General features: G+C 28.7%; 1 protein-coding gene across 1 annotated transcript; it reads right to left on the bottom strand.

Moving 5' to 3' along the window:
* Positions 1–1,699: 1,699 nt before the first annotated feature.
* On the bottom strand, positions 1,700–2,526 carry LOC135949577 (uncharacterized). The gene has a single exon (XM_065499173.1). It carries the CDS (start codon positions 2,524–2,526, stop codon positions 1,801–1,803), a length of 726 nt encoding a protein of 241 aa, XP_065355245.1. The 3' UTR covers positions 1,700–1,800.
* Between the last annotated feature and the right edge of the window lie 12,679 nt (positions 2,527–15,205).

Raw genomic sequence — 15,205 nt, 5'->3', positions numbered from 1 at the left:
ATATGAAACAGAAAATGTTACAAGTCCCAAAAAAGGACCTGTAAGATGCAAACGCACTTCTTAGCTGTGATTATTTGTCTCTGTAGATAAATCATACTGAATAATTAATAAAACTCTATTTCAGATTTCAAAAATATTTCAAATCATGGATTTTAGAACGTTGTTTGTCTCTCCTGTAATATTTCTGAAGAAGACTTTGTACACTAAGCTAACGAAATGATTAATAAAATTAAATTTTAAGAACAAAACACACTAATGAAGTCAAATTTATTGAAAGAAGGTATGTACATCAAATTCAATTTAACGTTTGGTAAAATCATCACTAAGTTTATAATGAATCATTATTAAGATTTAGATTAACTTCTAGAATTATGCGGAATTTAATTTTTAATAGTTTCATTATGTGCAATTTATTCTGAAAAAGATTTTTAGTAAACTCATCGTCCTCTACTATTTAGAATCATTGTAATTCTTAAAAATATTAATCTAAACTGCTTTTTAGGTTTCAAATCAGACCAATAATGACTATACAATGAATATTAAAATACAAAAAAACATGAGATTTATTAATTTTAGAGTTTCGTGTTCGGTTTTAATCGAAACAGAAACCGCGGTTTTTCAAGGCCTAAAACTGCAACCGACAATTATTCTTCGGATTTTACTTTTAATATATTTTCAGTAGAAAAATTAAAAATTTAGAAATGAAAAAAAAAACTTTTTTATCCAAAGATTCATCCAAGTATTTCCTAACAATTAAAATTCAAATAACAGTTTATTTATTTAATTTAAAAAAAATGCAAAGTGTTTTTACCAAAGACTTATTTATTTTCAAATATTCAATAAAAGTATGGAGTACTGGCTGATGCGGTGCTCTTTGCCACCCCAGTTAGAAGAAATAAATAGTACTATTAAGTCTCCCTTTGTGAATTAATAATAATTCAGGATAACATGTTTCTAGTTTCAAGTTTTTTGGTTTATTGTAATGTGGATCCTGTCTCATTCGAAACGTATTATTAGAATTAAAAAAGAAGCATTTTGTATTCCCGCTCTGCATCATGAATGCCTAATTTCATATTTCTGGGCCCATTATTATTTAAAATGCAAAAGAAATGTACCACTAAAGTCACATTCGGTGAACTTTAACTCATTCAGAATCATGTGTGTCTAATTTTTAGGATTATTATTATAAAATATAAAAAGCACAATTAGAAGATAAAGTACCAATTTTCCACAACTGAACCCCCCGTCAAGTTTGAAATCAAAGTAATTTCCTGATTATAGGTTCAATATTATAGAAAATTCAAAAAGTACCATTTTGAAGAACGAAAAAGTACACCTTAATTTAGTTTAGTTCTCCTTTTGTGAAACATAACACTATTGAGCCCCATAATCTTGATTATTTCTTTACTAAGAAGCATATTATCCAATATAAGCTAACTAATTTAATATATTTAAAAAAGTACCATTAAAAGAAAATGTACCAAACTGATGGGTTTTCAATTTTTTAAAAACGAAACAGCGGTTTTGAAATTCTTCTATTTTTTGGAAACTCTAATTATTTCCTATATAAAATATTCAGAATGCTGTTGAAATGAAAATTAAGAGTTTTTGCGTCAATACTAATCGCCCCTGAAAATTCTCCAACAAAATAAAATGGTCTTAATTAACACAAAGTTTAAATTATTTCGAAATTTTTTTTTATTCACTTTAATAATAAATTAATTCATTAAACAATTAACACTTAACACAACAGTTGATCATTAGCAACAATTCAAGTTACGAATTCGTTTCACTTCACTCTTAAACACGGAAGCGACGGAATACGGATGAAGGCAAATACACACCATTTGGCGATTGAATTGAACCATGGGATTGATGGGGAGCTTGAGAAGCAAAGTTAAGAACAGGAGCAACACCGCCGTTGTGGTTTTGAGATGAACCTCCCAAAGAATCGTATTGGCCTTGAATGGCTCTTTGGGCATTGGCAGCATCCTCGGGGGTGCGGTATTTAACAAAGTGTACTTCGGGTCTGCTGTTTTGGTTGTTGCGAATGGCATTGAATTTGTCAGCCAATCCAGAGATATCATGTTGTTTGTTGAGAACATAGATGGCGGTCTTTTGTTCGGCAGCTTGTTTGGCCAAAGCAAGTACAGCATTTTCGTAACCTTTATTTTCTGGGTTCTTAATGAAAACAACACGAACTTTCTTCTTCAAAGAGGCAGCAATCCTTTGAGCAGCTTCGGGATCATCGAAAGCACCTTCAGGGGCAGTGAATGTGTAGTATTCTGTTTCATAGCCACCAGAGCTAGCGGGAGCATTATAAGATACTGGACCAGCCAAACCACCACCTACACCAGAAGAGAATCCCGAGCTAGATGGACCACCATAAGATGAGGAAAAGCCACCACCGACAGAGCCAGGTGCGAATGATAATCCAGAGTGTGAGTGCTCAACGGGTCTGTAGTTGTAACCCAATTTGTCGGCGCAAGCCACACCGACCAAACACAATACAATAAAGCTGCGCATCTTGTTCTTAAATTTCACTTGTCACGTTCGAATTGTTCTAAGAGAATGACAACTGTTGACATTGAGGGTGGTTTTATATTTCACAATTCAATCCAAGCCATACCATTCTTTCTGTTCTAATGTATTCAGCAGTAGTTGAATTAGAACGATTATCATCAGCATTAGTGCCGGTACCGGTTATTGGCGGGATAAATATAGATAGTTTATGCTCTGTATTCCAGTTCTTTTTCATTTAATCAACTTGTTTACATTTTTTAATAAATAATCAATAAACTAAAGAAAAAATCCATAAACTTGTTTAAATTATAAATATTCTGCTATATATGGTTAATGTTTCATGTTGGGTTTAATTAATTTAAGAATTCCATATTTTTTGTTGTTGTTTGTAGTTTTATTTTATGTATCAAGTTTGAAAATTCGCAAACAAAAATTATTATTTTGTATCATACAGAACAAATAATACACATCAGGATTTGGCTATTTAAAATGTTATCAAGATCTAACTTATTATAATAGTTGAATATTTTCTTTATGACTTGTAGTAACATGATAATTTTATTGTGCATTTCGGTCAAAATTTGCAATTTCATTTCTTGGAGCACTCTAGTACACAACCTACATACATATGTATGTATGTACTTTGAGTAATTTTCAAGCATATTCCAAGTTAATTGTATTGAAGGATATACTTATGTTGATTTTGATACCTCAGATACTCAATTGCTGTTATTATTTGTTGGAATAATTTATTCAAACTTATACATAAATTTAATTATAAATATTTATAGACAATATATGAGCAAGTCTCTTCCAACTAATAAAGCCTCAATTTGGCTTATTTGAGATTTTGATATATAAGATTAATTTTATAAATTTTCTGGAATTCTCGAACGAATATTGAGTAAAGAATAATATTCGAATTAAACTTATAGTCCAGCTGGTCTGAATTTTTTATACAGTGGGTCAATATTTTAATTTTTTGTTCGAAGGGAGCAATATAATAAATGAAAAAATGTTGTAAGTTAATAATCTGAGAGAATTCTTATTGTCAGGCTTATATTGTAGAATTTTATGACGATCATTTTTGTGGAAGATCTTAACGCTCTAGCTCCTCTGTTTAGGGGTCAATATAAGCCTTTTTTCCAGAAAATCAAAAAAATTATTTAAAAAAGGACATTTAAGGATTAAAATATTCTATAAAAATGTTTGCAGAAAAATTTCAGCGGGGAAAGATACCAAAGTTGTAAGTAATTACGATTAAATGGAAAAATTATACGCCACCTTGGGTCTCACATTTTTTTAAAAAATCGCCAAAAATCTATTTATGATCTGAATAAGCTGATATTTAAAATATAAGTAGTCCTTGAGAAGGTCTACAAAAGCATACATACATGTGTAGGTTATCACTTTTAGGACAGTAGTTATTTAGGTTTATTTATTTATTTTTTTAAATTTTGCTCGATCTATTTTTAGTTTATTAAATATGTCGGGCCTATAGAGGATCAAATTATTTTTTTAAATATCATCTATATTTGAGGAGCCGCTAAAGAAAAGGTACTTTTTCGTTCATTTGAAATTTTTCGGAAGTTGATTTTTATTTATTTCGCCCCTTTAAAAAACTGCATGAACCTGGAAATGGTAACAAGTTTGATATAAAACCATTTAAAAAAACCTTTTGTTAAAAAATAAAGAAAAAAAGTAAGTTTTGTTAAAAACAAAATTAAAAAGTATGTTTTATATGCGATTTTTTTAACGATAATATTTTAAATGATATCCTGATCTAATATTCAAATTACACATTGTTTTTTTCGTTTTATACTAGTGTTGTAGCTTTGTTAAGCACACATTTTTTAGAACCAATTTACTTAGTAAAAAAATTAAAAAAAAATTTTCTAACTTGATTGTTTCTAGAAGATTTCAACCCAAATATTATAAAAATACCAAATCGATGATTTGCCTTCTTAGAATTTGTTACTCAAACCTAATTTTTTTTAAATTGGCAACGTTTTGATATGTCTGGGGCTCAGGTTTTATTTTACTTATTATTATAACGGACATGTGTATATATGTTTTTTTTTAGATGTTCTCAAGGACTATTTATTAGGGTATTCGAATTATTCGATTTTTCTCTTGTTCGAATAAAACGAATAATTCGAATAAGAGATTTTAACTTGTTCGAATAATTCGATCACACGTTTAAAATTAATCGAATTATTCGAATAATTTAATTTTTTAAAAAAAGTAAAGAATGAAGTTTTGATGTCGGGTTTTTAATATTTTATTGTTAAAGAAAAACAAAAAATAATGTCCAAGTATTGATAATGTTAAAAAACATTCGAAAACAAAGTCCATCATTAAATTTTCAACAGAAATATTCTGATCAGATAAACTCCCGAACAATCTAAAAAACAATTGACTAGCAAACCCTTGAGTTTCCGTTTTGGAGCTATGCTTTAAAAAATTTGAGCTAGTTGGACATGATCCTGAATTCAAATACAATATAAACGTATTAAGATCTTTTTTTGTGTCGTTCATTAATTCGGGTTTTAAATTGAGTAACTAATTTTTTAGTAAATTAATTATTCATTATTTCTAAATTATTTATAACAAATTCTATTATACATCAAGCTTAGGGTGGCCCTTAATAAACGAAAGTTGGATTTTGGCCATTCTCACCCCCCAGTTTGGTGAACATTAGTAAAAAAATCATCCTGAAAAAATTTTAGGTAAATCGGTTGGGGTTAAGACGTGCCGCAAGCCCTCTGAAGTTTTGAGATGCATTTACAAGGGGAAAAAATTCATTTTTTTCAGTTTTTGTAAAAATTTTGCCATTAAAAAATTACTTTTGTAATTTAATTTAAAAGAATCGAAATGTGTACGTAATTGTCGTTCTAATGAGACATAAAAAACAGAAATCGGTCAAAAAATGTTAAAGTTATTAAAAATTCGCCAGGCCATTAACGCGTCTCAGGCCACTAGAACATGAAATGTAGGAACAAAATTAACATATTTTGAGAAATATTAAAATAAAAGCTCATTTTTACTTAAAATATGTCCATATTTACTTGTATATGAGTTTTTGTCTTCGTAGGATACCGTTAACCTATTCTTAGGTATGAACAAAAAAATTTAATTTTTTTAACGGCAGTTTCAAAACTCCATTTTCAAATTTTTAAAAATTTTGTTAAACAAATTTCAGAATTTTTTGATCATCTCATTGGGATTTATTAAGAGTATAATAGGAAATAAAAATAAAAGTTTCAGAGTATATTTAGAATTATCTGGACTATAATATTCTAATTAAGTTTTGCTTAAAATTCATAAGAGTAAGAAAATAGAGCTCATTGGCCTAAAAATTGCCAAATAATTGGTTTTTCTCGAAAATTTCAAAATTTAAATCGCAGGTACGGAAAAACTATAAGAGATATTTTCATAATTTTTTCACATTTTTATTCCCTATTATACTCTTAATAAATCCCAATGAGATGATCAAAAAATTCTGAAATTTGTTTAACAAAATTTTTAAAAATTTGAAAATGGAGTTTTGAAACTGCCGTTAAAAAAATTAAATTTTTTTGTTCATACCTAAGAATAGGTTAACGGTATCCTACGAAGACAAAAACTCATATACAAGTAAATATGGACATATTTTAAGTAAAAATGAGCTTTTATTTTAATATTTCTCAAAATATGTTAATTTTGTTCCTACATTTCATGTTCTAGTGGCCTGAGACACGTTAATGGCCTGGCGAATTTTTAATAACTTTAACATTTTTTGACCGATTTCTGTTTTTTATGTCTCATTAGAACGACAATTACGTATACATTTCGATTCTTTTAAATTAAATTACAAAAGTAATTTTTTAATGGCAAAATTTTTACAAAAACTGAAAAAAATGCATTTTTTCCCCTTGTAAATGCATCTCAAAACTTCAGAGGGCTTGCGGCACGTCTTAACCCCAACCGATTTACCTAAAATTTTTTCAGGATGATTTTTTTGCTAATGTTCACCAAACTGGAGGGTGAGAATGGCCAAAATCCAACTTTCGTTTATTAAGGGCCACCCTAATCAAGCTCTATCGAGGTTGTCAAATCTTTGCTTAACCCATTCCCAGCCATTGTACCTGCTTGAGTACAGAAAAAAGGCAATATTCAAATACTCATACATTTTTTAACAAGATAAATTTGACAACTTTTTTTGTGATTTTGCAGTCAACACACTGTGCTTTAAAATATCACACATAAAAAATTTAAAAAAATAATACCCTTAAGGTATATTTTGTCCTGTTTTTATAATGCTATATCATTTTTTGGAATATTAGCGAGGTTAGTAACAATTGAGCTGCGGGGAGCAAACACAGTTTTACGAAAGCAAGAGTTTTTTATAATTTTGTGAAGTGGAGTGATTATGTGTACATTTTATAAAAATGTATAAGAAAAATAATTATTTGGGACAAAGTTGTGTGATTAGGAAAATCGGTGTACCCAATTGGGTACAATGGCTTGATATGTATTATTTTTTTTAAGATTTTTCTTACGCTAAAATAGAATTTCAGACCATCAAAACGTGAAGTTTTTAATGCAAAAGTTTTAAAAACTATATTTATGGGAAAAATATGAGCACCACTATTTTGATAGCTAATATTTTATCAGATTCGGATTGTAATATGGATGAAGATGAAGGTGTTGCTGACGATATTGTTAGAGATCGGATGTACCAGGTGAAATATAAGTATTTTGTGACAGTGATACCGACGATGATGTTCCACTTGAGATGTTCTGACAGATAATAATGTCCTCAAGATCAAGCAAAAGAAATTATATTTGGATAATAAGACCATGCGATGTTCAAATGTCTCAAACTATTTTTTTGGACAATGAGTTCAATATTATTTCATACATGAATGGGAAAAGGTTTTTAGTTTAACCATTTAGCAGACTTGCATTTATGCATCGCAAGCTAATAAGCACAATGTATCCTTCAACGCAGAAGATTTGGATATATTTTGAGTATTTTGCTTTACAGTGAATATCGCTCTATGCCAAAAGAAGATATGTATTGGATGCTCTGCGAGGATACTCGCACTCCAAAATTTCCGAAATTATATCACGGAACAGATTCAAAGAAATAAAACGTTTTGTTAATTTGGCTGATAACACTAACTTAGATGCTCCTGACAAAGTGAGACCCATATACAAATTACACTGGCTTCTGGTGTCGCAACTACTCCTGGAAACCAATTTCCTTAAAGGATAAAAAATCCCCTACGATGGGGTGAATGTCATAACAGAATAAGATGGTTGTCTGAACAATACGATATTGCGTTGTGTTGAAAAAGTAATGTTTTAAAAATTTTCACACATTATAAAAATAGCATACACTTTACGCCATTGTACCCATTCAGGTACAGCCCCAAAAACATGTTTCCTAAAATTTTTTTTTAATTTTTTTTAATTTTCTATGTTCTTTTATCGTATTTTAGTTTAAATAAATAAATGAATTTAAAAATTTTTCATTTTAAATGGTCTTGGTTTTTAATGGGTTAATAAAGTGGTTTTGGGGAATTACACAATAAAAGGAATCTGTCCAAAGTTTTATATCATTGTCAGTGAACGTGGCTAATTTGAAGTCAGGCAGTGCATGATTGACGCATTTACAAATACGCAAAAAGTATAAGACGAACTTTTCTTGCAAGAAAACGTGAGTTTGCAATATTTGTGTTTATCATTCAATTTATTAAATATTTTGCAACACTTACACACGTTAATAACATCACTTATATACATATATTTTAAGATCATGGCCTTCATCTATTTCAATGTAATCATTATAAATGTCATCCCCAATATCACTTTCGACGACCGTTTCAAAATCACATTATCCATCACATTCAACTCCACTCTAATCTAAGTTAAAATTTTGATTATTAATTTCGATTCTTCTAATATTTCGCCAGCTAAATAACAAATATTTTATTCCGTACCTTTTATTCTCATTGCTTCAAGTCCTAAGTTAAAAATTTTGAAAGATTTGTTTTTAGAATTGTAACTTCTTGCAGTAATATTTATATATTTATAGAAGGAGCTATCGGAACAGTGATCGAAAGCCCCTTGTCTTTAGTTATTTGTCGAATTTCAGAAACAATACAATTTTTGTGAGTCATTATTACTTATTTAAATTTTATTCAATTAATCTACATAAAATTGTTCGAATTATTCGTTATTCGAAAATGGCCATTTTTAAATTGTTCGAATAATTATTCGTAAGAAATTATTCGATTAATCGAACGATCATTAGTCGAATGAATACCCTACTATTTATATTTTAAATATCAGCTCATTCGAATCATAAATAGATTTCTGGCGATTTTTTTAAAAAATGTGAAACCCAAAGTGAAGTGTAATTTTGCTAATTAAGTTTAAAGGACTTTACTTTGGTGACCCCCACTCAAATTTTTCGTAGAATATTTTAATCCTCAAATGATATTTTTGAAAGGATAGGCCTCTAAAAAGAGGAGCTAGAGGGTTAAGATCTTCCACAAAATTTATCACCATAAAATTCCACAATATAACTCAACATTTTTTCATTTAGTATAATGCTCCCTTCGACCAAAAAATTAAAACTTTGACCCAATGTAAAAAAAATTTCAGAGCAGCTGGACTATAAGTTTATTCTTCAAAAATGATCTACTCAATATGCCCTTTTAGAATTATAGGGTCACTATTCTGTTCCAAATATGCTGTTGGACAGTGAAATTAAAACCACTAGAAATAGTATTATAAACTATTGGTTTAATAGCTTTGAGATATTTTTCTCCAATTTTTTGTTTCTATAAAAAATTATTTTATTTTTAACAAGAAAATAAATTTATTCGAGCATTCGATTAATCGACAATTATTGATCGAATTAAAATGTTATTCATTCTAAAAAATATATGTTTTCCTCGATTATTCGTATAATATTTATTCGTATGACAACAATAGTATTGAACGACCAATAATTTTCACTAATGTCTATTTATTTGGCTGACTCCAATGTCAGCAATGCTCTTTGTAATGCAGAGAGAAGTCATTTGGTTACTTTGTATAACCCAGGTAATCTAGCGTGAGGCACTTTATTATCTATAAGCCATATAAGGTGTAGTTATTTGAGCACTGTACTTAGAGTAGAGTCTATTGAAAAGTCAATTATCATTAATTGTTACCGAAGTATTTAATTGGAAGTAAAAACTCAGAGCCCAAAAGCAAAATGTATTGTAGATTTTGATTCTCAGTAACATACAATGATATTCCAAACGATAGTAAAGAAGTGGAAAAGCCTTGAATTTGTATTAGAAATTGGAATATTTTATTGTTATGTTAATAAAGAAAATTCGTTTAAAGAAAAAAATTCTGAAATATATTAAAAACATTTTGATTAATAGTATCCTCTTGTAATGCGGAATTTAGCATTTGCACAGTGGGCCAGAGTCAAAATTGTTTGGAAATAAATCTGGCATTTCTAAACTGCTGGTCCCATCGGTATAAAATTTGACGAGGGCATCATTCGGTGCAAAAGTACGACCAACAAAATCTGAAATTATAAGAGATAAATAGCAAACGCAAGCTAGCCGAGAGCTTTTCAAAAATTAAAAATCTTTGAAATCGGATGGGAAAAAGTGGGACGTGTTTTAAAATTTTACATGTCGTAGGTACCCTACTTTTAGCCCCCATAGCGCCGCCTCTGAAAAATTTGTAGGGCATATTTTAATAAATTAAACTCGTATACTCTTTACCCACGTCAAATTTTATGCCGATCGGACCAGAGGATTAGAAATGCCCGATTTATTTACAAAAAAATTGTATTTTGCCCCACTGTCAACCGCTAAGCTAAATAGTGGTGAACCAACTGATGGGTAAAATCAAAAGATGAGACACTTAGCCTGAACTGTTGTGTAGTTTGTTGTAGTAACTATCATTGTTGGTGATAGTTGCTGTTTGTTTTTACACTGTTTAATATAAATCAACAATAACAATCACTGAATGTGTGAAGGTTCTTATTTGCGCGTGTGAATAGGTAATGATTTACAAATGAACTTAATTTAGTTGTAGGTGGAGGGTATTTTAAATTCGAAACAGCCATTTTTACTATGTTAGTTGCCCATATTTTTATTTAAATTACACACAACCAATTTTGAACATAGTATGAATTAATTTCATTGATTTAATATAATATCTACTAAAATAATAAAATATTAAAGAATTTTATAAATTTAAATTTGCAGAATATCGATATAAATAATCTACACTTGTTCTTTGCCATTTTAAATTTTTCACAATGAAATGCAGCTTGATATTTTACTTTCATTTGTTCTGAATCATTTAAGACTTTTTTTAGATTTCCCCATTGGTATGAAATGTTTGTTCCTGGACTTTTTCTGATGAGGAAGACAAACTCAATTGGAGTCGATAGTTCTTTACTAGTTATAGCTTTAAGTCTTAGTCCTTTTTGTTGTCGTTGTTGTATATTTCTATTTGCTCGGAAATTAGCTTTATGTCGTTCAATGAGTGCATCAAACACTTTTATATGAAACAAAAGGTACTTTTCGAATATTTTTACAAATTGATTTTTTGGTATGTTATTATCAGGGAAACCAAAATATGCAAATGCATGTTTTTTCTGGTGAGTCTAATGAGCACATGGATAAGATATTTACACGTTTCAGAACTATTTAAGAATTTTGGCATCGATTTGTTAGTGCATATTTTTGCATATTTTACCCTTAAATGCATATTTTTGCATATATTTGTTTTAAGAGCATATTTATGTCATATTTTTGCGTTTTTAGAGCATATTTTACTGTTTAATAGCATATTTTGACTTTATCAAAAACAAATTTTGTCTTACTTATTTTTCGCTGTTGTGTTACAGGTTTTTACTTCCTTTGTTTAAAATTCAAAATTGAAAAATAGATGGCTTTTCAACAAAAAAAAAAAATTTTATAAAAAAAAAATTATTTTTTAAAATTTAAAAAAAAAAATTAGATTTAAAAAAACGATTCAAAATTTTTTTTTCCAAAAAATTAAAAAACTGAAAAAAAAAATTTTGTTCCGCTAAAAATATTAAAATTTTTTATTTTGAAGTATAATTTGGTGAAGGACATATAAGATTCGGCACAGCCGAATGAATATAGCTCTCTTACTTGTTTTAATATAAAATTAGCACTATTTTAATAAATAAATATCAAATTTTAGTTCTAATTCAAACATAACCGTTCTAAGTGTTAAAGAAATATTGTCTTTTATATTTGCATCTATAACATCAGTTGATGTCGAAAGAACATTTTCTATGTATAAAAATGTTTTCAGATCCAATAGACAACGATTTTTATTTGAAAATTTAAGTCAATATTTTTTAATTTATTGCAATAATAACCTAAATTGAAGAAGTGACTTTATATTTATATAAAATATCATCAAGAAATACCTTTCGAGGCCTTTTCATAGCTTAAGTTCCTACAGTTTTTATGTTGTATTTATTTTTTGTTATACTTGTTTTAGTTCATGTTATTTTTTGTTTATTTTATGTTACTTTACCTTTTTAGAAATGAATTGTATTGACTTTTTTAAATAAAAGTATATTTTTTGGTTAAAAATTATATAAAAGTTTGTTTTTTTAAGAGCATATTTTTTAAATTTTAAGAGCATATTTTAAAGTTTTTACTGCATATTTAAAGCGCCTAAAACGCTTTTTTTAGAGCATATTTTCGGTTTCCCTGGTTATTATAAACATGGGGTTTAATTTAAATCTTCTAGAAAAAATCAATTTCAAAAAATGTTTAAATTTTCAAAAAAGTACCTTTTGTTTTGCGGCTCCTCATAGTTAGGTGGCCTTATTTTTTATTTTCGTTTTTTCAAAAACGAAGGGCAGTTTTTTGTGAGGATATAAAGAAATTTGACAAAATTTTGAGCTCGATAGGTTTAAAATTGGCGTGCCACATAGCGGTTAAAGTTCGTGAGAACATTTACAAGGGAAAAAAAATGCTATTTTTCAGTTTTTGTAAAAATATTGCCATTAAATAATTCGAAATATGTATGTACGTAATTTACGTTGCAATGAGATATAAAAGACAAAAATTGGTTAAAAAATGTTAAAGTTATTAAAAATTCCCCAGTCCATTAACGTGTATTTTGAGAAATATTAATTTTTACTTAAAATGTATCCATATTTACTTGTATATGAGTTTTTATCTTCGTAGGATACCGTTAACTTATTCGCAGGTATGACCAAACAAATTTAATTTTTTTTGAAAATTTCAGAATTTTATTTTATCATCACATAGGGATTTATTGAGAATATAATGGGGAATAAAAATATGAAAAAACACGTAAGAAAGTATTGTCGGTCATGCCCGACCATATATTACCCTACACTAGTTGGTCACTAGTGGACCTTATATGGGAGCTATGACCAATTATGGACCGATCACTATGAAATTGGGTCGTGTGATTTATGTCTATATGAAAGTTAACTATGTTGAATTATGTGTGTATACCAACATTTTAAAGCTATTTATGCACGTTAAAGTGATTTTCTGAAGCGGGTCTATATGGGAGCTATGACTAATTGTGGACCGATCGTAACAAAATTTGGTGACATGAATTCAGTATATATAAAATTTATTTGGAGCGGAATTTGTGGAGATATGGGGCATATGGGGCATTTCGTGTCAAGTGAACCAACTTAGAAAAAGACCTAAGCTTTCTTTTGGACAAAAAAAAAATTTAAAAAAGGGCCCATATTGGAAAAAAAATGTAAATTTTGCCAAAAAAATTCAAAAATTGTATGTCTTGAGTTATAAAATATTTATTTTGATAGATATCATACTCGCATCCCACTAAGCGACCAAAAGGGTATTCAAGGAAAATATCTAAGCTTTTGTTTGAACTAAAAAAAAAATAAAAAAGGGTCCATTTTGAAAAAAAAAATTCAACAAAGTTTTTGATTTTCCAAAAAAAGTCAAAATTTGTATGTTTTGAGTTAAAAAACATTTATTTTGATACATAACGAACTCGCATAGGCCTTCAAGGAAAATATCTAAGCTTTATTTTAAGAAAAAAAGGGCCCATTTTGAAAAAAAAGTCTAAAATGTTTTTTGATTTCGGAAAAAAAATATTAAAATTTTTTTAATTTTTTTTTAAATATTTTTTTTCGAAAGATTGAAAAAAGGGCTATCTAAACTATTTGGGACACATTTTGCTAAGAACAATAGGTAAAGTTACACGGATAAGAAAAAACCCCTACTTGGCCAAAATGTCAAAATTTCTAACTTAGAGAGTTCTCGACCGATCTTGTTGAAAAATTGTGTTTGAATGAAAGTTATTTCCTTACTGTTATGAATTATAAGCATATTCTGAAAGTTTTACTAAAAGCGGATAACGTCAACCCTTAAATCGTGAAAGTCAATGGCAAAATTTAGCAATATTTGGAATTTTTAAATGAATGATAGCGAAATATGATATTTTTGTGTCGATTTTAATGAAAGTTGCGATAAATATACCACCTTAAGGTCTTAGATTAACAATAATGCATTAAACACATTCAAGACAGCAGGCTACCAACTTCAATCTGTCAAAAATAAAATGCACACGTTTATATGGAGACGATTATTTTAACGACAGCACAGCTACACGGCCACACGACTACTCATGCCGATGTAGCCGAATTAGGCTAATTTCTATTTTTGTCAACTACAAAACAGAAATAGTGTTGCTAATATAATAAACAAATGTAAATCAAATTAGTGCTTAAAAAAATATATTTTTTTACTTAATTAAGAGAAGTTTCTGATAACCATATTGAAATAAATTAATAACAGGTACATAATTATTTATAACCATATATATATTTTTACTCAAAATAATTGTTTCAATCTTAATTACTTTGGAATTTTGTACGGTTATTTTTTATTAAAATGGCACCACTGAATTATAAATCAGCTGTTTTCTTTGTAGCTGTCGTCTTTAAAATAATTCAGTAGCTGCCACACGACTACAACAGTAACCAGCAGAATTTGTGTTCGTGTAGTCGTGTAGCCTGCTGTCTTGAATGTGTTTAATGCATAACAGTGCAACATTGGAAATTAACCTTTTAGTTCGGGTTTTGTAAAATTTTTTTTATCCTAACATCACATAAAACTGTCCTTCATTTTTGAAACAGATGAGTTTTAAATTTTTCCATACATTGAGGGTCCACCTATATATGTTTATTTTGACCTATTTTTTATTAAAATTTCAACTTTGGGCCACATGTTCTAAAATCCCAAAGCTGGGATCAGAAAACGGAAAGCAGCTTTGGAAACCTTGATGTGTTCCCTATTTATCCCCAAAGTATTTTCCCAGTCCCGAAGGAAATGTGGACACAAACAAACTAAATAAATGAAAGGCAATTCGACAGTTGTTGCATAAGCAATATGTCCGCCATCAACTGCCAAAGTTCGGATGTCCCTATTGGAAACCCCTTTATATTCCTTTTTTTCATAGTTATAAAAACAAAATGTTTTTTTTTAAATAAAATTGTTTAACATAATTTTTATTCAAAATCGATTACTCAGTAGTCAACAAAACAAAACTTAACAAATCAGTTGTGTTTAAAAATATTTAGAATATTAATAAAGCACTTTTCATTCAATCTTTTTTT

Source organism: Calliphora vicina, chromosome 1 (genome assembly GCF_958450345.1).
Source record: "Calliphora vicina chromosome 1, idCalVici1.1, whole genome shotgun sequence".
NCBI classification, from domain to species: domain Eukaryota; kingdom Metazoa; phylum Arthropoda; class Insecta; order Diptera; family Calliphoridae; genus Calliphora; species Calliphora vicina.
The sequence above is the reverse complement of the archived record's forward strand: the minus strand, read 5'-3'. Positions and strand labels throughout refer to the sequence as shown.

Bases quoted from the DNA above. Each gene is read 5' to 3' on its own strand.
- LOC135949577 (XM_065499173.1), bottom strand. From the start codon at position 2,526: ATGCGCAGCTTTATTGTATTGTGTTTGGTCGGTGTGGCTTGCGCCGAC.